Source organism: Vipera berus (assembly GCF_964194415.1).
Source record: "Vipera berus genome assembly, chromosome: 1".
Lineage (NCBI taxonomy): Eukaryota > Metazoa > Chordata > Lepidosauria > Squamata > Viperidae > Vipera > Vipera berus.
In genome coordinates, this window is record NC_138202.1 from 52710742 (window position 1) to 52733970 (window position 23229).

At 36.4% G+C, this 23229-nt stretch overlaps 1 protein-coding gene across 2 annotated transcripts; it reads left to right on the forward strand.

Annotated features, from left to right (window-relative positions):
* The first annotated feature begins 357 nt into the window (after window positions 1-357).
* On the forward strand, window positions 358-22860 carry MLH3 (mutL homolog 3). 2 transcript variants are annotated; one of them, XR_014025950.1, is made up of 12 exons: window positions 358-835; window positions 1548-4753; window positions 8266-8336; window positions 11426-11530; window positions 11770-11842; window positions 12505-12576; window positions 13293-13401; window positions 13740-13899; window positions 14773-14796; window positions 15673-15751; window positions 17631-17786; window positions 18326-18464. XR_014025950.1 is itself a non-coding variant. In XM_081323934.1 (12 exons), exons 2-12 carry the CDS (start codon window positions 1618-1620, stop codon window positions 22798-22800), a joined length of 4086 nt encoding a protein of 1361 aa, XP_081180060.1. In that variant the 5' UTR covers window positions 358-835; window positions 1548-1617; the 3' UTR covers window positions 22801-22860. The 2 variants fall into 2 exon arrangements, 1 of the variants encoding a protein (XP_081180060.1); XM_081323934.1 differs by lacking the exon at window positions 17631-17786 and adding an exon at window positions 22696-22860 and having other exon boundaries at window positions 18326-18477.
* Window positions 22861-23229: the final 369 nt, after the last annotated feature.

The window sequence follows — 23229 nt, forward strand, 5'->3', positions numbered from 1 at the left end:
TGACTGCCATATATTTTTAAATATATATATATTTCTCCCTAAAGATATTGATTTATATTTAAACTCTTGAAGGATAACTTTGAAGGAGTGCTATGAATCAAAACGGTAAATATTCAGAAAAATGTCCAGTGCTTCAAAGATCGTCTAATTCGATATTTCCAATGGGCACGGTTATTATAGCTCGAGCTTACATTTAAGCCGAAAATATGTATCCACCTAATTTTTCCTGTGCTTCTTGTCCCCTTGCTCAACACTTTTTATTCTGTAGCTGTTTAATTCCGGAAGATTGTTCAGGTTTAGCTGATCATAGGGGATCCTGCGAGGATCAGTAGCAAGTTTGGATTTACTTATGCAGTGATTTGGAGGAGCTAACAGAAAATTTCGAGCCGTCTTGTAAAAAAAGAAAAAGAACACAGAAATACTACAATGCCCAGAATGCATTGCAATATTTCCGATGTACGCTGGGAACTGAAGTTCTCACATGAGGCATTTGAGAAGGCCCAATTTCTTCCTCAGCAACGATCTGCTTTCGGGTGATTGACAATAAAGGCAACTGAAGAAGGGGAAGATGAGAGTTGGGTCGGGTCCCACTGAGGTGATTTTGTCCGGCTGGAAAAAAAATACACTGAAGAGAAACGACGCAGCTCTGGCTATGCTTGGAATGAGATGAGGCAGAGCCTGCAGTTACTTCAGAGGAGAGGCGATGGGAAGAAAACGGAACTAACGACAGATCTCCAGAAACTGCTTAATGGGGACGACGGTACCCACCACCCCTTTTCTCGCATGTTATCAGTCATCTTGAAGCCAAAAGTTCCTCCTTAAATCTGGCAGAAAGGTGGGACTTTTTTCAGTTTCATTATTGTCCATTGCTAAAATAGTCTCAGCAGTGCAGCATTATCGAAATGTACATTATAAAGTCCTCTTACCGGTTTTACATCTTATTTTCCACTCGTCCAAGCTTCCAACCCATTTGTGTATGTGCAAGGGGTTTGTCACATTTTTATCTTCACAACTGTCCTGTGAGAGCACTTAGCTCAGTGCATGTCAACACAAATAAATGAATGTAAGAGTGTTAACTATTGCACCAACTGACTGGTAAATGTAATATTGTTATCACAGAAAAAATTACAATTGCATTAATCAAAGAATGGCAAGTTAGCTCACTAGTAATTTTTTCCTAAAATTTTCCATGTTATAGTTTAGAAATAAATTGTCCAGTTTCTCCACTATTCAGCTAATCTGTTATTAATGGGAACTGAGAATTAGGATTTGACTAAAAAAAGGGAGCCATTTTTAGGGGGAGAGCACAGGGAGAGCTATGTTAACATCCCTGCAAATAGTTCCTGCATGCAATTTGAAGGAAAGGTAGTCTAGCTAAATATATCTAGATTGAACTTAAGCAAAAGAAAAATGTTTCTAAATTGAACTGGATTTTCTTTATTAAAATACAAAATGGGAATGGGAAACACTCTGGAAAATATTAAGGGATTTGTTAAATAGCTGGTTAAAAAATTAAAAGATCATTGAATTCTCTGTTTTTTTAACAGGACATTTATAGAAAAAGCAGGTGGCCATGCATAACCAATAGACTAAAATTTCAAAAGTCTTCCTCTTACAATGATCAAATGCTTGCCTGGAGAAGTACAAACCAGTTTGCGCTCTGGAGTAGCAATTAACTCAGTTGGACATTGTGTTGAGGAGCTTATCCTTAATAGCATAGATGCAAAAGCTACATGTATTGCTATTAGAGTGGATTTGGAAATCTTTAAAGTACAGGTGGTGGACAATGGCTGTGGGATGGGAAGAGAAGACCTTAACAAAGTAGGCAATAGATACTTTACTAGTAAATGTTATTCATTGGAAGACTTAGAAAATCTGAAGTTTTATGGCTTCCGTGGAGAGGCTTTGGCAAGCATTGCAAGTATGGCCAGTATATTGGAAATATCATCCAAGACAAGTAAGATAGCAAAAACCTTCTTGAAACTGTTTCACGATGGAAAAGGTTTTGAAGTCTCAGAAGCAGAACTGAATAGGCCAAGTCTTGGAACAACAGTGACTGTATACAATTTGTACCATCAGTTACCCGTGAGGAGAAAGTGCATGGATTTCACACTGGAATTTGAGAGACTGAGGCATAAAGTGCAGGCTCTTTCACTTGTTCATCCATCTGTCTCTTTTTCTTTACGAAATGAAGCTTCCTGTTCAATGGTGCTTCAACTACCCAAAACAAAAGATATGTGCACACGTTTTTCTCAGATTTATGGTCTAGGTAAATCCCAGAAATTACGAGAAATAAACTATATGTCTGGAGGATTTGAAATAACAGGCTTTATCAGTTCAGAAGGACATTACAATAAAAATATTCAGTTTTTGTATGTAAATAATAGATTGATATTAAAAACAAAATTGCATAAGCTTATTGACTTTCTATTGAGGAAACAGAGCATTATATGTAAAACAAAAACTGGGTCTTTGCTCTCAAGTCCTGTCCGCCATCGTTCTGGCTCAGAACTTTATGGTGTGTTTATTATCAATGTGAAGTGTCAGCTTGATGAATATGATATATGTTTGGAACCCACAAAAACTTTAATAGAATTTCGCAGATGGGATGCTCTCCTAACCTGCCTTGAAGAAGGAGTAAAAGCATTTTTAAAGCAAGAACATTTATTTATTGAGTTGTGTGGTGAAGATACTACAGAATTTAATGAAAATAATGATTTTTGCTTGGGTGACATAACAGCTTTAAAGTCTTCTCTCCTTAAAGAGAAGGGTATGCAGGAGAGCTTTAAGAGAGCTTGTGATAATATTGTGGATTCTTATGAAACATTTAATCTGCAATCAAAATCTGTCAGAAGAAAAGTTACTCTAACAAAGACAGCAGAGAATATACAACCTATTAACGATGTGAAAGAAGTAGGTGTTTATTCAGATGTAACTGGTTTTGAATCTGTTCATGAATTGCAAAGTAAAGATAAGTGTCTTCTGCCTAATAAAAATGACATTATTTCTGATTTTCTAAAATTCAATAAACTCCCTGAAGAGTCAAAACTACAGATTGATGTTATGAATTCCAAATACCCAGAAAAACATGGCATCCAAGACCAATCAATTGTTTCAGAAACAGACCAGCATTCTGGTATTTTGCTTTGTACTGAGAACCATGAGAAAGATGCAAATAGTCAACAAGATGCAGGAGTCCAGGAAAGAAGCCCTGATTCAACTGCTGTAGAATGTACTGAAATTGTAGATCATATTGATGAATTTAAATGTAAATATAATTTTGAAAATATCTTGATGGGAAAATTAAACACTGCTAGGAGACTGACTGTAGAACATGATCCTTTGAAACCAAGTTCCCAAAACATTATAGCATATTTAGCTCAAAATCAGCCACCATATAAAACAATGGACTCTAGTAATTTATTAAACAGACAGACTAAACTGGGTCCAGTAAGTGCCAAGGATATGTCTGAAAAGCAGCTAGAATTTTCAGAGCAGATTCCAAGTTCTTTAGAATATATGACAAAAACCAATATAATACATACAAGAAACACAAAGGAATGGCTAGAAAAAAAGGGTACATCAGCCTCACTTCCTGCAGATAGTACTGTGCATTCGGTAATATCACATGTGAAAGGATATATGCCTGTGGTGCCTGCAGATTCAGTTAATCATCTAGGTGGTCTAAACAGCAGTAGGCAAATAAATGATGTTTCTGTTAGGCTTCAATATTGTGATTCAACAAAATTATATTGCCATCCAAAACTGGGATCATTAGATAGGTTCAGAAAATATTACGGGAATTTAAAAAGGAATGCATCAATAAGAGGTACAGAAATAAGAAATAGTAATGAAGCACCAGTCTGTTCAAGATCTATGGCTGGTGATACAACAGATCTACAGAATATTTGTGGAACTCCGACAAAAGAATATATTGAGTCTAATAATAATGACTATAATTGCCTCCCTCTCTTAGAAAAGTCTCAACATTCCCCAGAAGAAAATATGTCAATCAGAAAAGCTTTTAGTACAAGTACCATTACAGAATATTCTCAAAAAGTAAGGAAATCTCCACCTGGATCTAATGGCACAAGGACACTCGCCTCTAAAGTGTCAAGAATGAAAGAATGTGATAAAGATGTTATGAGTACACAACCCATAGAGATATCTTTAGCTCAAACTGAAGGCCCCAAAGATAAAAATATACAGCATCTCACATCTAGTACTCATTTGCAAAATACCTATAAAAAATCTCAACATTGTCTTTCCATAAGAAAGGAAGATGCAGAAAGTAATTGTTTTACTTCCGTCTCTGACAAACAAGATAAATCCATGGGAACATTAAGTGCAAGAGCAGATGGGGAAGGAACTATTGATCATTGTTTCATTGACACTGATGGAGAATACACGATCGCCCAAAATAGACACTCAGTTCTATGCCACAAAGTGGATACTGACAGTTCTTATGAAGATGCAAGTGTTATGGGCGAATTTACAAAGCAAGCTGTGAAATGTAATGAGCAAAGTATAAATGTGCCTAGAAATATGGAGAAGAACACAGATGATTCAAGTGTCAGTGAGAAACCAAAATTCAGTCCCTCTAAATGGTTTTATCAGTTTGATGCATCATTGGGCAGAATGGTATTCATCAACAAAATGAGTGGGCTGAGTTCCTATAGAGCTCCTCCTGAAGAAGCTTCGGTTGCTTGTACTCAGGATCTAAGCACAATGGCTGTAAATGTCATAGAGAATGGTAAGTACATGGTATATATCTATTTCATTGCCAATATAGCATTATGGAGAAAATGGCTGTATCAGGAGTTAAACCTTAATAATTCAGAGCATTAGCTTCCCCAGTATACTGTGAGAGATTATGGAGAGGCTAGGAAAGGAACAGAGGAAAGAACAGTCATAAGCAATTAAGAGACAGCAGATAAGTCAGTTGATAGTTTAGCTCATAAATGACAGATTACCCCAGATAAAAATAAATATGAGAAGCATTGAAGAAGTCTTGTGTACTGTGGTGCCATTTATATTTTTATATTTTAATTTCTGCTAGTCTTGTTGATATAGTATTAAAGAGTTTTCAGATTTAGTTATTTAAGTAGTAATTTTAAATGTACTGTGAATGTTTTAATAATTCCTTATATTGTGTAAGTTACTGGGAGCTGGCAGCAGGAGAGATATGCAAATTAATTAATCATCAATCAATCAAGTATGTTAAGTATGATGGTGTCATACTTAACACAATAGTATTAAGTACCTAGGGGTGCAGATAACTAACAATCTGATTTGGTCTCTTCATAAGTTATCTTTAGTGAAGTGTGCAAACCAGCATTTGCATTTCTTGTGTTGGATGAGGAGAGCACATCTTTCTCCTGTACTGGCCACGTTTTATAGAGGCACGATTGAGAGCATTTTAACCAACTGCATCACTGTTGGTTTGGTGGTAGCAGTGCCTCAGATACAGAGAGTGGTAAGGACAGCTGAGAAGATTATAGGAAGCTCGCTTCTGTTATTCAGGATACTGCTTATAAGCGCTATGTGCTTGGTGCTCAAAGCATTGTTAGAGACCCCACTTCACTGTCTGTTTTTGTTGTTCCTCTCTGGGAGGAAGTTTTGAAGTATTTATAGCAGAATTACTAGATTCTGTAACAGCTTTGTTTCTTATGCCATTAGTCTTGTAAGTTGGCAGGATTCTTTTTTTGCCATATAATCAATAGATTGTGACGTTTCTCTTTATCATATATGTTTGTATATGTGGATATATACATAATGGTATTTTTTTGAGAACTGAATGCAATGAAATTTCATTTTAATGTATGCTAATTAGTGTACATTTAAAGTGACAATAAAGTTTCATTTCTATCCTATCCTATCCTATCCTACACTATAAATAAAAGTAAAGAATACCTCTTGTTTCCAAGACTATTTATTTAGCCCAACTAGTTAAATATATTCCTGAAATCTATATAGTATTTGCCTCCTTGCTCAGCTCTATGTCACTTAACATACATGCATAAGTATGTCCTCTACTTACCACAGTGGAGTCCAAAATTTCTCTTGCTAAGCAAAACAGTTGTTAAGTGAGTCTTGTTCCATTTTTACAACCTTTCTCGCCCCATTTTCTAAGTGAATCACTGCAGTTGTTAAGTTAGTCATACAGGTGTTAAGTGAATCTGGCTTCCCCATTGACTTTGCTTGTCAGAAGATCACAAAAGGGGATCACATGACCCTGGAGCACCACAGCCGTCATAAATAAATGCTGGTAGCCAAGTGTCAAAATTTTGATTACTTGATCATGGGGATGCAACAGTCGTAAATGTGAAAGATGATCATGAGTCACTTTTTTGTGTGTGCCATTGTAACTTTGAACAGTTACTAAACAAATGGTTGTAAGTTGAGGACTATCTGTATGTGGGTAGAAGTGTTACATGAATTTATAGAATTCTTGTAAATTTGATTGCCCAATTAGCAATGAAGACAACGATTTTCTCTGGAATCATCTGGCTTCATTCTGTACTTAAGAATTGTTTAAAATAATAAGCTTCCAGCAAAAAAAAATTGATCTGTCATTTCTTCTTCAATCACAGTACAGAGTACTTTATCAAAAATTATGGGTAATCCAATTTCCTGCATAATTAGAAGTGTACTTAAGTGGAACTTTTGCATAGAGTAATTATGTTTAGGTTAAGCAACACAGAACTCAATAAAGTTTTGGTAATTACCGTAAGTTCTGATGCAGCATTTCTCAAACTGCTTGAATCCTACTTCTTTTTAAAATGTATACTGTCTTCCTGACTACTGTATTTACAACTATCTCTTTCATGGGCAAGAACATAGATTTTCCACATGCAGCTGCAGGCAGTCTGAATGTAAGGCTCAGTAGTAGCATAAGAAGCAGACTAGACTGATAGTGGCCCCCAAAGCACTTCTGCTTCAGTATTTACTGACAACCACAGCACATCTGCTATTGAAAAAAAAATATTTTTGGCTCTACTTGTTTAAGATATGTTCTTTCCCAGCATGTTCTACTTCTTCTAGGTTTCTAGTGCCTTATTGTGGAAGACTATAACAGTTTGAGAATCACATCTGTACTAACCTTACTAATATCTATTTGTATATATTTCACATAACAGCCCATGTTTGTTTCTTTATTTGAAGATACTGAGCAAGATGTAATTCTGCTTAGTTTTATAGTATGACTTCCCTGTGAACTTATAAAATGGGATGACTGGGGATTGTAATAAGATGCAGGGTCATATACAGAGGTAATTCAAGGTGCTGGTGATGACCTATAAAGCCCTAAATGGCATGGGTCCAGATTATCTCAGGGAGCCCCTGCTGCCAGCATCAGCCTCCCATCATCCTGTACGCTCCCACAGGGAGGGCCTCCTTAGGGTTCCGCCGGTTAGGGAATGCCGGCGGGTGATTCCAAGGGGGAGGGCATTCTCTGTGGGCACGCCTGCCCTATGGAATGAACTGCCGGTGGAGCTTCGGACTGCCCCGGACCTTCGCTCATTTCGCCAGGACCTGAAAACTTGGTTATTTGATCTTTCTGGCCTGGACTGAGGGGGTTTTAACTTAACTTTAAATTTTAAATTTAAATTTGTTTTAATTGTGGGCTAGTCTTAATTTAATTCTATTTTAATTGTATTTATTTGTATTGTTTAATTCGCCCTGTAAACCGCCCTGAGTCCTTCGGGAATAGGGTGGTATATAAAATCAATCAATCAATAAATAAATAAATATGAGAGTACATATCGAAGTAACCTGTTAAATATTTAGGGTTTCAGTGCAGGTGCCATCCCTTTCGAAGTGAGCTTATTGTGCCCTTCCTTCCAAAAGCACAGAAAGAGAGAAGCTTGGAAAGTCAGGATTACAGAGGTAGGCCAAGTTTACCAGGGCATAAAATACTATGTTAAAGAATAAAAAACCAAATAATTCTGCAACTGTTCCAACAGAAACTTGGTGTAATTTGAGATCTATTAACAATTAACCTGTATGAATCACATGATGTGTAGAACTGGAAATAGCTATTTATACACACACACACACACACACACACACACACACAAAACAACCACAGATTAAAACCTTACATTATACATGATATATCATATTGTATTTGTTCCCTGACAGCAGGCATACTTTTGTTCTTGCACATACTTAGTTTTTCATTTGGAATAATTTATTTTAATATATACATGTCAAACATGATATAATTCTTATAATTTCAAGATTGTGTGTTATCTTTTCCCTTAGATACACAAGAAGAATCTCTTCAGGGCCTGCTTTCAGAGTGGGACAATCCTGTGTTTGCTCAATATCCAGAGGTGGGTGGTATTATGTAGCACTTATTTATTTATTTATTTATTTATTTATTTATTTATTTATTTATTTATTTATTTATTTAATTTTTGGTGACCTATCTTACCACAAGGTAACTCTGGGTGCCTTTCAATATTAAAAGGATAAAACTACAAAACCTGTAGACAATACAGATAAAATACTATAAAAATATAATTACTCAATCCTAACTTAAAGGTAGGGACGGAGTTGGATGGAGGGGAGGGGAGATCTGTTATTAATCTATCAACCACCCTCAATGTGAATCCATCCCCATTGGAGACTCAGGCCAACTGGCAGAGTCAAGTCTTTAAGCTCTTTAAGGTCAGGAGGGTTGAAGCCAACCTCAGTTGGAGGGGGGGGGCACAAGATATTCCAAAAGGCAGGATTGACAGCAGAGAAGGCTCTTATTATTTGTTCAGAATTATTTGTATTTTATACTATAACTTTAGAATTGATTAAACTTACCCATTCTATTATTTACTGGTGTAGGTTTTAAACCACATATTCATTGTTCAAAGCAATTCAAAAGTAGAGGAAAATGTATATAACATGGTCACAAATAAAACCCCAGAAACTTATTTTTACTGTTGTATCTATGATACATTATGTTGTTACAATTTACTGTTTTAAAGTTTATAATTAGTTTTATTTGTAATTTTCCAAAAAGTGTTTTCCCAATTTACTTGATTACTAGATTATTATAAGACCCATTTGTATCCTAAAATAACTGTAGAGCTCTCTCCACATTTTTTCAATCCATTCTGGCAATTAAATAGACAGGTAGGGTACAATCCCTAGCTGTATATGGAAACCTTAAGGCTGTGTGCTAATTCTGAAAGGCTACACACATATTGTAAATACGTTACTTACTATTTGAACTTGGCTGAGTTAAACAAAAAACAAAATGGAAGTCTGCACTTGAAAGAGAGATTAACAGGAGGTTCTAGGGCTGTAGGCTCAGCTGGGAATTCAAGGGAGAAGAAACATTCTGGAAGAATGCAGTGGCAAAGCATTTTCATGTTATTGGCAAGTAAATTGTGACTTCTGGGGAAGATGTGATGAACTGAAGAGCTGTTCCATGGAATCTCCCTGAATAAAGAGAAAATGGGAGATTGCCCACATGGCTCAGATGGCTGCTGTTTGTGAGGAAACCACAGGACAGTGGTTTTCTGTGAGTTTGACCACAGAGAGACAGTAGGATCAGCCATCTTGTTCTCAACTATGGAAGACCCTTTTAAATGAAACTAACTTTGCAAATCTTTCTAAACACTTTTGGAACTATAATGCTATTAACTATCTTAAAGTTATTATTGATTTTTGGAATGATTAGTTTGAAAAATTTTAATTTGTTGAATTTGTCTGTAACTCTGAACAAAAGAAAAAAAATACTGTAATTATAAGCCAAAGAATGGAAAGAATTTGAAATAAACAGCAAAAAGCTAAATAAGGCTTTGATCTAAGAAAGTTGTAAATAGATTAAGGGACCAGATAAATCTGGAATATTGATTTTTACTATATGCTTTGGGAGTTGATTATGAAGAATAATCAGCTTCTAGTGAGAAACAAATTTGTTTTGGTTGTTTTAAGAACAAAGAAAGATAAGTAAAGGTTGATTTTAGAAACTGGACAGTAAAGGAAATTAAAGCTCCTAAGTGGAGAAAAAAAAATAAGCTTGGTTTTTTTATTGAGAATTAACAAAATGAAGCAAACACTGTAACACTGAAAATATAAAAGAAGATTTTTGAAGAATGGAGCCAGAAGTTAGTAGCCATATATCATAAGTGCCACATGCCAATTTTGTAATATGTATCTTTTTTTAGATCAAATAAACCAATTTTATATTTCTTCCTTTTACTTCTAACAGCCTTACTTTTTAGTTCATTCAAAAATTGTTGAAGGGTTTGATTTTTTTATCCCATCACACACACACGTCTTCAGTGCTTTAACAAGCCTCTTTTGTAAAACCAATAAGAAAAAATTATACAGATTATTCTCTTGGTTTGCCGTTGCGTTTCCCTTTTGATTTTTACAACATCAGTCTGTTTCTTTTGTATATCCAGTAAATAATCATTTTCCAGGTTGATTTCTTGTCTTTCATTTGTAAACCCACTTTTGATACTATCTCTGTCTTGGCAGACAAAATTTGTTCCACATTTGTTATTTCTTGAATAATATCATTTGGACATAGTAGCATCTTACTTCCTTACTGCCTGCCTGTCTTCCTGCATTCTGACACATTACCTGCTGTAAAGATAGCCTCTTTATATTGGCCTTGAGCCTGTCTGTATAGTTTGTCTAAAGTGGAGATGCTTTAGTGGGGATTCTTGCAGCCAAGGGCCATATAATTAAAAACATTATTCTTCTTTATTAAATAATGGCTGTAAGGTACTCATTTGTCCTCTAATTCCCTGCCGCCACCCCAGAAAAATTGACCCATTGTTTTTAGTGTATCCCTTTAAAGAATAGTGTGTGTCTAAAATGCTGCAATATCTAATACATTCATTTCACTCATTAGATTTCCCAAAACCAACTTCTCCGTGATTTGTAATTATTGTGATTCTGAGTTCTCCAGAAGATATTCTGAAGAGCCACAGAATGGATAGATTGTACATCTATGATTTAAATTTGTTGAGCATCCAGAAGGGAGAAAACAGAGGCTTGGCAAAATTGTAGCGGCTGAGTCACAACCAGTTTTGTATTTTAAAAAGGGAACATTTACTTCAAAGAGGAAAGTTATTTTTTAAATTGTTACAAGGAGAATATTCCTAGCAAGAGTGAACCTTGTTTCCCAAATCAGACTCTAGAACCGGGAATAAATTGTGATCATCATCATTAGCCTGAGCCAGGATAAGTGGACTATTATTAAGGATAATTAATTCTGACCCCCAAAAGCAGTTAAGAATGTCTGCATTCTGTTTGTAGAGTGATACCTAATTACTATATAGTGCACTATAGTTTTATTTGTTTTTTATATCTATATCAAACACGTTGATACTAAAGTGGGGATATTATTTTATAGTCTACCATTTGTTTATCTAATAACAGTCCTAAGAAGTGATTATTTATCTTACAGGTTGCTCTGGATGTTAGCAGTGGGCAGGCAGATATCCTTGCTGTGAAAATACATAACATTCTCTATCCTTATCGGTTCACTAAAAAGATGATTGATTCTCTGCAGGTAAATGTGTTAGTATCTATATAAATAGTAGCGTTGCAATTATCACTTGAAAGAGAACATTTGTACAATATACATTTATTCTGTGTTGTAGCAATCTACGGTAAAACATGGTACTGTTAGCAAATAGAAATTTACAGATGCATGTTAACAGTGTCAACATCTAATGAAATCATATCTTTTCATTTATGCTATAGAATTATTCTGTTTTTAAAAACTTATTATTTTTGAATAATGTATAGGTTCTTAATCAAGTGGACAATAAATTTATTGCGTGTTTAATGAATACTAGGGAAGAAGAGAATGAACGTGCAGGTAAAAATGCAATTTCTTCTTATAAAAAACATTTGAACTTTCTGAAAAATGTAAAACGTAAAATTTACTTATACATGAGATAATTAACTGCGAGAAAAAATCAATTGAACAAAATTTTGCATGTTGTTTCCTAAGCAGTTTAAATCATCCCAATTTACTCATTGAATAGAGTTTTTAAGAAATAAAACTGGAACATCTAATAATGCTTTACTAAATGTATATGCTGCCTAACTTCCAGCAACCCTTTTATACAGATTGTAATAATGAATTGCTACATCCTATATGTATATGTATCTATTCAGTACAATATTAACTGGAAAATGACTACACACATTGGCTTATGATGAAATGCAGAACAATGTTTATAATTTGACTTCGTTGGTAATATCAATTCAAGAGTTTCAATGTTACTTGAAATAATATAATTAGGTGAGCTCCAAAACATTTTCCTGCAATTGTTCTGTTCCCTCAAAGGAAGACAGAAGCTGAATTGAAAAGTTTCCAGTTCAGATTTCTATTTGTTTGAAGAGCTTCGCATATAAGCTTGATCCAATTGCTGTTCTACATTCTAACCTACCTCACAAGCTGAGGATAAAGTGAGGTTAAATTTAGAACTGGTGTTATGTGTTAAGATGATGAAGACACTATTTTTATGGCTCTAGATGGGAATCTTCTTGTACTTGTGGATCAGCATGCAGCCCATGAGCGTGTCCGTCTTGAGCAACTTATCACAGGTATAGCTTCAGATGGTCAAAGAAAATATTTTTACAGCTGATAAAATAAACTGGAAGCTGAAAAATCAAATTTATTGAGATACAAAGGTACATTAATAATGAATATATATTAATTTAATTATCACTGATGATTAGGAATTACTATATAGACGTTATTGTAGGTTCTGTAAATATTTTAGTAGAATATGAATAATTTCCATTTTGTCTACCATGGAGAATGACATTTTTGAGCTTTACCATAATCTGATCTTAGTTATAAAAGATAGCAGCAAATCTTGTAATTTATAATAGTTCATTGACCTCCATATCAACAACAGCTATGAATTTCTTAAAATGAAGAGTCCAAGAGAAAACTTTCTGGCTCTGGCCTGGCAGTAATAATTAGCCAAGAATGTGAAAAACTCTTTGGGTTGTAAGAAGTGTATATTATAGGTTTTAAATGGAGTCATTTATAGTTATAGCAGTTTATTATTTCAGGGATGATAATTTGTTGATGGAAATCTTATAATAATTGATATCTCTTAGAATGGCCTTGGTTACTATTGGCAGTTACATTGTAACATTAACAAGATTGCTGTCAAGGATAAATAATATTTCTTCTTTAATAGTGTAGTATAGGTTGCCTATCAGTTGCTGGGTAGAATAGTATTTAGTTTCTTAGTGAATATATACTGTCTTCCAATCATCATGAAGTGGTTTTGTTGGTTTATTATTAGATTCCTATGACAAGCAACATGAAGCACTGGGCAAGAAGAAATTATTGGCTTCCACTTTGTGTCCCCCATTGGAGATTGAAGTAACAGAGGATCAGAGAAGACTCTTGTGGTTAGTACTACTCAGAGCACCCAACATATTGACTGTTCTTTTAAAAAATAAGGGTGCTTTCAGATTAGACTTTTATTGTGAAATTGTTATATTAATACTTATTCTTCTGAATTGAATTAAAAAAAATCTGAATTGGATAAGATCTTATAAAATAAAGAACATAATTGTATTGCTGAACTGAACAATGAGTAAATGGTATCTCCACAAACTTTGACTCAACAAGTGATTGGTCTTTATAAATTTTAAATTTGAAGTAATTTGTAGTTCAGGAGTTTCAATACTGGAAGAGAACTAAAGTATTAGAGGCTGATCTTTAGAATTTTTGTTAAACTTTGCAGGTGCTGTCATAAAAGTCTGGAGAACTTAGGCCTTGAATTGCTGTTTCCAGAAAACAATCTCTCTCAGATTCTTGTTGGCAAAGTGCCACTGTGTTTTGTGGAGAGAGAAGCTAATGAATTGCGCCGTGGAAGGCATACTGTGACTAAGAGAATTGTGCAGGTGAGATGTGAATGCTTGCTCTAATTCACTATTCAGCACAAATTTTGGAATTTCGAGCTACATAAAAATGTATCTTCCAATTGTTTAATATTTTACTTTTTATTTTATTTATTTTATTTTATTGGATTTATATACTGCCCTTTCCCGAAGGACTCAGGGCGGTTTACAGGGTAATTAAAACATTGATACAAATTAAAAAGAATTAAATTTAATCCCTAAAAAATATAAAACCCCAATTAAAAACTCTCAGCCTGGGCCGGAGAGCTAGTAGTCTGGATAAAATCCTGAAAATGTAAGATAACATGTAGAGTGAGAAAACTTATGCTTTTAATTGGTTTTGCTTTAGACTAAAGTTATGATTAGCAGTTCTGGGCCACGATGATCTGTGGAAATCAGATGTTCTCTTGCAGCATATCTGTTCTTTGAAAAAGCTGTGCAACCATTTGGATTTTTTTAGGGTTTTAGTTGTTCGGCTCAAAAAAATAAAAGATAGAAAAGCACTTCCAAGAATTGTCTTGAAGTCTTCATTGTTAACAAGGATAAGCCTGCTACTTCTGAGTTGGTCCTGATTGTAGCCTTTCTAATAAAGAAGTGAGCTATGACCTATTTTCCCCTCCAGTTGGTTTATGTGTATATTTGCAAACAATTACACTGTGTTTACTTTGGGGGAAAATATACTCAGTTTCTGATAATAGTAGCTTTTACAAAGAATTCACTGAGAACTTGTATTTTTTAAAATTTAAAGTATATATCATTATATTCTGATACTTCTGTTATTATTATTTGATAATCTTTTTTTAGATGATAACATTTCCTTGTGAACATGAAACGTAAACTGAATTCTGACATCATATCTTGTTTATATTTTTTCAGGAGCTAATTCAAGAACAAATTGAGGTATGGTCTTTGAAAGATAATATATGTATGTACTTTAAGAATGCTATGAGATGGACATGTTTTACTAATTAAATTTAAAATGAGAACATGTACTACATTTGATTTTCTATACATTTTAAAATTTTGGTAGGTTGCCAAAATAGGCACTTGAATTAGCTTATTCATTATGTTGCTTAGTATTAAAAAAGAGCATATCCAAAGAGCAAGAATTTTCCAGAATAATTTAATTATTTAACTAGGGAATCCATCTTTATTTGCCATCAAAGGGAATTTCTATAAGTGACTTGAAAAACAATGGCACGTTCCACATGGATTATTATTTTGTTGTGAAGGTTTGAGAATGGGCTTACATTTACCATTAAAAAGTAATCAGTGAATCGGTTCATTGAAGCTGATTCTCATTTTATAATGTGAATAATTATAGAGGAAAACAATTGCAAAAGCAGCATCAGGAATAAAAAGTTGTATCAAATTCATCTGTTTGCTGGTGTTGAACATGACTTCAGATCAGTAACTTTAATACACATGTGCAACCTTTTTACCTCAAGAGTTTCTGAATAACATGATGGAAATACGTTGATATATCTAGGACAAACTCCATAAATTTAATTTAGGTATATTAAAATTATATATAATATTATTATATTAATACATTTAAGTACAGTTTAATTAAATATTTCCCATTATTTTCTTCTATCATATGAAAAAATAAAAAATAAAATAAAATTCAGCAGCAGCTTTTAGCACTCTGGCACTATAGCTAAGGTTTTCGAAGGCTACAGGTTGTAATTTGTAGTTCTCATCATATCTGACTACTAGTACTTTTCATTCTTAAAACATTTTTTAGAAAATCAAGTAATATCCTTCTGTTTTCAGTTACTACAGACAACTGGTGGGGCACAAGCGACATTACCATTAACCATTCTGAAAGTGCTAGCTTCCCAGGCCTGCCATGGTAAGGAAAATATTTGTATGCCTTTTTGTTCTGAGGCAAACATGCTATCACTGAAAAGTCAGCAGTAAAAGAGAACAACAGCGATCCATTATTTTTCTTGCTGAAGAATTTGGGACATAATTTACCCATTGACTATGCTTAGATGTATGTCAATGTTCTGAATAATCCTGAATCAGGAGGCAAACAGAACCAGCCTTTATCACCTGTACTTGGAGCTGTCTCTGATTCCCACCCAGGACTCACCAGGGTATAATTGCTCAAGTGCCTCTGACAAAATCCCTGATGATTTGAATTGGAATTTGATCATTTGATTTTCTAGCAAATGAAAGACATTATAGCTGATTCTTCATGGAGGAATTCTTACAGGGGAAGGAAGCTCTGCATGCTGGTCCCAAGCCAGATTCGGCTTTCTTCTTTGCCTGTATATGGATATATATTCTCTATTTTAGCAGAGAAGCTGCCAAAAGATGATGCCACCAAAATGGCTTATTCCAATTTGTAATCTGAGGCTTTAGGATACCAGGAATTTCAGAGAGATGAATTCAACATAATTTTCTTCCTTGCCTCATTTTGCTAATCAGGAAGCTGTTTTTGTCATTGGAAACTTCTAACTGTGAAAGAACCAAACAAAAGATGGTGGGCGACTTGTGGGGTGAGCAGCAATACAGTGAAAAGTCCAGAGAGACATCCATTGGATCAAATGGCTGTCCCCAGTATGGGAGGAAACCTAGGCCAGCCCTAGAGTATATGTTACAGTTTCAGCAGGTTACATAGATATCTTAGTTTCCCGGTGGCTGTATATATAGAATCAGATTGGTTAAGGATCTAGCAGATGCATTTGCATAAATACAATATTTGGGTTTTTTTTTAATCTTTTATTAGGGACGTGGTGGCTCAGTGGGTTAGGACGCTGAGCTTGTCGATCAGAATCGGCAGTTTGGCGGGTCGAATCCCGAGTGCCGCGTAGCAGAGTGAGCGGCTGTTACTCGTCCCAGCTTCTGCCAACCTAGCAGTTCGAAAGCACGTAAAAATGCAAGTAGAAAAATAGGGACCACTACGGTGGGAAGGTAACAGCGTTCCGTGCGCCTTTGGCGTCCAGTCATGCCGGCCACATGACCACGGAGACGTTCTCGGACAAACACTGGGCACTTCGGCTTTGAAACGGAGATGAGCACCGGCCCCTAGAGTTGGAAATGACTAGCACGCATGTGTGGGGGAACCTTTACCTTTACCTAATCTTTTATTTCTTTTGCAATGTAGCATTTTTTCAGTGTTATGAGGAATTATAAATGAAATAAATAGAAGCAAATGCAAACTATGTCAGTCATTCCTTGCTAGCAAAAGTCCAATAAGGGAAACAGGATATAACTGTTTTCTCTTTTTAGCCTTTTAGAATAAGCCATCTTTATAACTATTGCCCTCTTTTAGCCAAATAGAATAAATCAACTTTATATATCTTCCCTGAATTTTTAAGGGTCTCACTTTTTAATCCCCTCAGAAAAAGGCTCAGAACAAGTTTTCTTTTCATCTGTTCTTCTAGTCACAAGTCTTTCAATATTTATCCTTTCATTTGTCTGTCTCCGTGAAATCTTTCTAGACCTTAACAAAATTCTTTTATATATCTAGTAAGAAAAAATTATCCAAATACATTTCCTGGTACATCTCCTTTGGGGAATAAATCATCAGTGTGCACTATATGCCCATATCTTTCTCCATATCACTGCTTATCACAGTTAAATCTCCCTTCAAACTAATTTCAGAATTATCAGTTAAAGCTTGTTCTATAACTTCATTACATTTGTTCATTTTATCAAGAGGTTTGTCTATGTCAGTAACTTTTATTATAGAATTCTGCTCCGTTCTTTTCTTTATCCTCTAGTTGCCTCTAGTGTCCAGCCTTTGAGGGCCCCTTACCACAAAATCCCAAAACAAAACACTATTTTCTTGTGAGAAAATTCATTCTAATTATATCAAAGCTAAAATTCCAAATGAAACTGGACCTTTAATTCATCATTAGCAATCTGAAATCTATATTGTAAGTACCCTTTTGCTGTATTATCCACAACCTCCTCCCCCCATACACAGGTAGTTCTCAATTTACAACCATAATTAGGACTGGAACTTCCATCAATAAGCAGAGAATCATGCCTGATTTTACTATGTTTTTTGCCATGATCTTTAAGTGACACACAGTCATTAAGCAAACCAGGCTTCCTCCATCGACTTTGTTTGTCAGAAACCCCCTGTAATTAACACAAACGGCGATTACATGACTCTGGGATGCTGCAGCCATCATAAATACATACCAGTTGCCAAGCACCTGAATTTTGATCATGCAACCACAGATGCTGCAATACTTGTAAATATTTGTATTATGACTGGTCATAAATAAATTTTAGCACCATCATAACTTTAAAAAGTTATTAAATGAGTGGTCATAACTACGTGACTTCTTTTGGAAAAAAGGGAAAAAGGAAATCAATTGTTCTGGGGAAAAAATGAAATATCTTTTTTCAGAAAAATGAGGAAATAAATATTTTATCACAAAACTCTCCTACTCTTCATTCTTTTTAGGTGCTATTAAATTCAACGACAGCTTGACTTTAGATGAAAGTTGCCATCTTATGGCTTCTTTGTCATGTTGTCAGCTGCCTTTCCAGTGTGCTCATGGGAGACCTTCTATGTTGCCTCTTGCAGATGTGGATCATTTGCAGCAGGAAAGCCAGGTAAGCCACAGAGCATGTAAGATGCACATTGTGTTGACTGTTGACTCTGCTGAAACTGTGTGTCATTCCCATCTACTTCCTTCCTTCCCTTCCTTCCTTTCTTCCCGTTTCCCTCCTTCCCTTCCTTCCCTCCCTCCTTCTCTCTATGCCCAGGAAGGGACGAGGGGAGGGGGAGAGGTTGGCAGCACTTCTCTCAAAGAGTAAGAGAGTTGGAAGAGACCTTTGAGGTCTTTAGTCCAAGGCCCTGCTCAAGCAGGGGACCCATGCCATTCCAGACAATGGAATATCCAATCTCTACTTAAAAGCATCCACAACTTCTGAAGGCAAGCCTTTTCACTGGTTAGTTGTTTTCCCAAGTCCGTACTTCTAGGCTGCTTTTCTTCTTGATTAGTTTCCATCTATTATTACCTTCTGATGCTTTGGAAAATAGGTTGACCCCTTCTTCTCTGTGGCAGCCCATCAAATATTGGAACACTGCTATCAGGTCACCACCCCTAGTCCTTTTCACTAAGCTAGACATACCCAATTCCCACAAACATTTGTCATACGTTTTAGCCTCCAGCTCCATAATCATCTTTGTTTACCATCCATTTAGACCAGATGGTCCCCCTGGTTTGGTTTATAGAACAGCGGCCAAAAGCAGAGCCTTCTCGGAGGCAGCACCTCAATTATAGAACTTTCTCCCGAGGAAAATATGAACAGTGCATCCCTCACCCTTTTAGAGGCAACTCCAAACACACTGTTCAGCCAGGCATATGTAGAATAACAGCACATTTTATGGTCAAACAGCACTAAGTAAATTACTACTAATATTTTTCTTTCCTAACATACGCACTTTTAATAGTGTTTTAAGCAGTGCTAGTGATGCTTTACAATAGTTGTCTTTGAGAGTTTTCTTGTAAACCACCCTGGATTTCTCAGAAACTTTTAATTTCAAATTAGATGTTGATTTAATAAATTAGGTAAAAGAAACAAATGTTTACTACATACATCTAAATCCCACAGACCTACTGCCTCCTAGGCACATACTACAGAGAAAATAAGGCATTGCATTTCTAGCCAGCATAGCCACAGGATGATGGGAACTGTGGTCCATGACACCCAAAAGATATTAGTTTGGGCAAGGCTGGATTAAATTATAAAAGAGCAGATGAGGGGAAGTAGGAGCAAGAAACACTTTCCACATCTCCAACAAAATAATTGGGGGAGGGGAGTTGACTCGGCCTTTTAATTTCAACTCACACCAATTCCTATTTTAACTTCCAATTCAATCCAAAGAGTTCTATTATTGCCTGGATTTTAGGGAGGGGAGGAGGCAAGAATAGACCACAAAGCCAATCTGTGAGTTTACTCTCTCGCCTGCCTGCACACCACCTTCCCCCACAGCACATGTGTGTGTGAGAGAGACAGAGAGAGAGATCCCCTTTTTTTGTAAGTTTGCTTACTCTGCAATGCTCCCCGTTCTCCACACTTTTGCTTCCCTGCTGGCTCAGTCTCTCTCTCTCTCTCTCTCTCTCTCACACACACACACACACACAAACACACATACACACAGAGAAACCCTTCCTGCTTTCTCATCCTTTCCCTCCAGCTGCACCTGAACAGAGCAGGAGGAGGTTAAAAAAAAAGAGAAGGGGGAGGGGGAGAAAGGTGGAAGCTCCTCTTTTTTGTAACATGGCTTCCTCCTCCTCCTCCTCCTCCTCCTCCTCCTCCCCTCCTGGCTCTCTCTTTCTCTGTCCTCTGACTCTCTCTCACGTTGACAAGCCTCAGGCAGTTCCAGGCTGCGGCTCTGCATGACTGCTGCGTTCCCCTCTCCAGCCCTACCACGTGGCGAAGAGAGCGACTGAGAGCCGGCTGATGCTCGGCTTGTGCCACCGTGCGCTCACATCTCTGCGCCTTTCATCCCACAGGCTGGGCATGCCCTGGGGTGCTAGGCTTACAGAACGCCATGGCCTCAAGCGAGGAAAGGCATGGTGCAGTGTGGCAAAGCAGAGCCGGACGAGGAAAAGCCCTGCAAAGCAGGACCAGGCATGGGGAGGCTGGCCTGGCAGAGCAGAGCCACGCGAGGAGAAGCCCTGCAAAGTGGGGCGTGGCTGGGTGTGACGGGTTTGAGCTGGGAGGGGTGGGGTGGGCTGAGGCAAATGAGCTGCAGCTGCTGCTTCTCACCACCAGCCCCTGAGCACTCGCCGTTTCCTGTGTGTGCGCCAGGCACCCAGTTGGGTTGGGGTGGGCCAGGGCTGGAGCAGCAGGGGCCGGTCCCTTGCCATTTCTGGGACAGCCCAGGGTGGTCAATCCGGATTCGGCCCACGGGTCTTGTGTTTGACATGTCTGTTTTAATCTGTAAGATGCAATTGAAAGAATGTCAAAGTGTGATATTGCCCAAAGATCTTGTTTCCCAAGGGATTATATCCATAGGAAAGACAATGTGATTCATATCAATAGATAGCTGCTTTTCCTATTTTTGTGCCTGGATTCTTTGAAAAGGTAAAGGTAAAAAGGTCCTTAAATCAAACTCTATCCCTGGTGAGTATATCCATTGAGTTTTTCTGTCAGTGTTATACGTAGAAGGGATTTGCTACTGTTGTCTCTAATATGATTTTTTTCCCAAATTCCCTTTGGTCTAGCCAACAATTTGGGAATTCCAGATAGCCTCTATCCAAGTGCTAATCAGATCTAGATGCTACTATCTACTGAGATATAACAATATATCCTTATCTTTAATTTTCATTCCTTTTGTTACTGTTATTGGATGTTTGAAGCAGTGGTCAAAAGCATCAAAATGTTGAGTGCAAATAGATGATCAACTCTCCCTTTTTTACATGCATATAGTGCCTACAGTGTAGGTCAAAAAGGGCTGGGACTTTGATTGATCCAACCATATCTGTCATTTTGATGCTGTTAAAACTCCTGAAGACAACCCTATGATCTTAATTATTGATATCACTAGTATGCTGAATATATATATTAAGGGAGTTGGATTAGATTGGAAGAAAATGAATATGGTATTAAAATTGGAGAAAAAACCACAAATAACTTGCACAATGCTGGTGACTCTATTCTATTCTCTATAGGATCTCCAAGCGCTGGTGATAAAAGTCAAGCAACCCAGTGAAAAATGGGACTAAAATTATACATAAAGACCAAATTGGGTGCAATAACTTAAGAGTTGACAAAGAAGTTGTAGAACATAGCGTTTGCCTTTTATGAGCAATATTAACGAACAGCAGTCAAGAACTATGCTGCAAGAACTATTTAGTAGAGCGGCAATAAAGTCCTTGGAAAAGATATTCAGATGCTGGGATTGTGTACATCTACAAAGATCAAAATAATGCAAAGCGTGGCATTTCATGCAACTTATTTTAGAAGCAAAAGTTGAAGCAGGATAGAAAGACCATTGATGTTTTTGGTGTTGGGAGAAACCCCTGGGAATACTGTGGACAGCCAGGAAAACCACCACATGCATCATTGAACAGATGAACCCAGAATTCTCACTTGAGGCATAAATGACCAGGCTCAAATTATTCTCCTTCAAACATATTATTTGAAGTCCTAGCTCTCTCGAGAAGTCTCTAATGCTGAGAAAGGTGGAAGGAAAGAATACAGGATAAACCAACATCCAGATGGGATAGACTTAGTTATAGTGGCAATGGGTGTGCCATTGTGAAGGACCAGGTTAGGGACAGATAGTCAGAGAATTATTAACCGTCACAACTGATTTGATGGTACATAATCTATCAATATTAGTGTCATTATTACCACTAACTACTGTCATCAATAACGGAACATAACACTTTAAAATAATCTGCCTTGGGTATCTCTATTTCCATCTCTATCTGTCCAGCAGTTATTGTTACAGAATAGATATAGCTATATTGTTAAAGGGCAAAATTTTCAAAGGATACTTTTTTTAGTTTGGGGGGACTTAATAGTTTCTTAAACTGCGTCGTGTTTACCATCAAAATTCAGCAGCAAACTGCATTATGGATCCTGCAGAGTTGACAGCAGTTTAAGGGTAAATTCTGGAGAAATCACATAAAAGACTTAGGAAGGTCATATATAGCTTGCAAGTTTTTGATCCCTGCTGTATTTCATGCCAAATAATATGCAACAGATGTGAACATTTGTTAATCCAAATGCAAATTAGTAATAGAGGTTCGCCTGTGTCATTCTCTTAATTAATTATTGTCACTAAGTCATTGGCATTTTTTTTCCCCACAGCCAAAACCTAATCTGGCCAAATTAAGAAAAATGGTTAAAGCCTGGAAGCTTTTTGGGAAAGAAAAAGAATCTACTTTTGAAGTTGAAGCCTCAGCAGTTCTATGAGTACAGATGCTATCTAAACTCTCATTTTTGTACTATGAATTCCCTGGTATTATGGAAGATGAAAATTCAATGTTTGGAAAGCAGTCTTAATACTTTGGAACATCTGTGTGGGAGCCAAAAATCTGTTCTCTTGTGGAGCCTGGAGTAATTTCATCTGCACTGGAACTGTTTTGGTAGTTTGAAAGAAAAAAAGTGTTTGTTTTTTTAAATGAATTCTTGCTTCTTTTTACCAAAGTAGTTCCACGTATTTGCAGAAAGTTCAGCGAAACTCTGACTTAAGCAATAATTCTGGTGTTTTGTATCAATTCATAGAGGGAGCTAAATTTAGGATCTAATTTCTAGTGCAGCTTGTATTTTTTAACAAATTGCTATTTAAAAACAGGCTTCCATCATTTTGTTATTGCTAACGTGCTAGCATAGATTACCTAC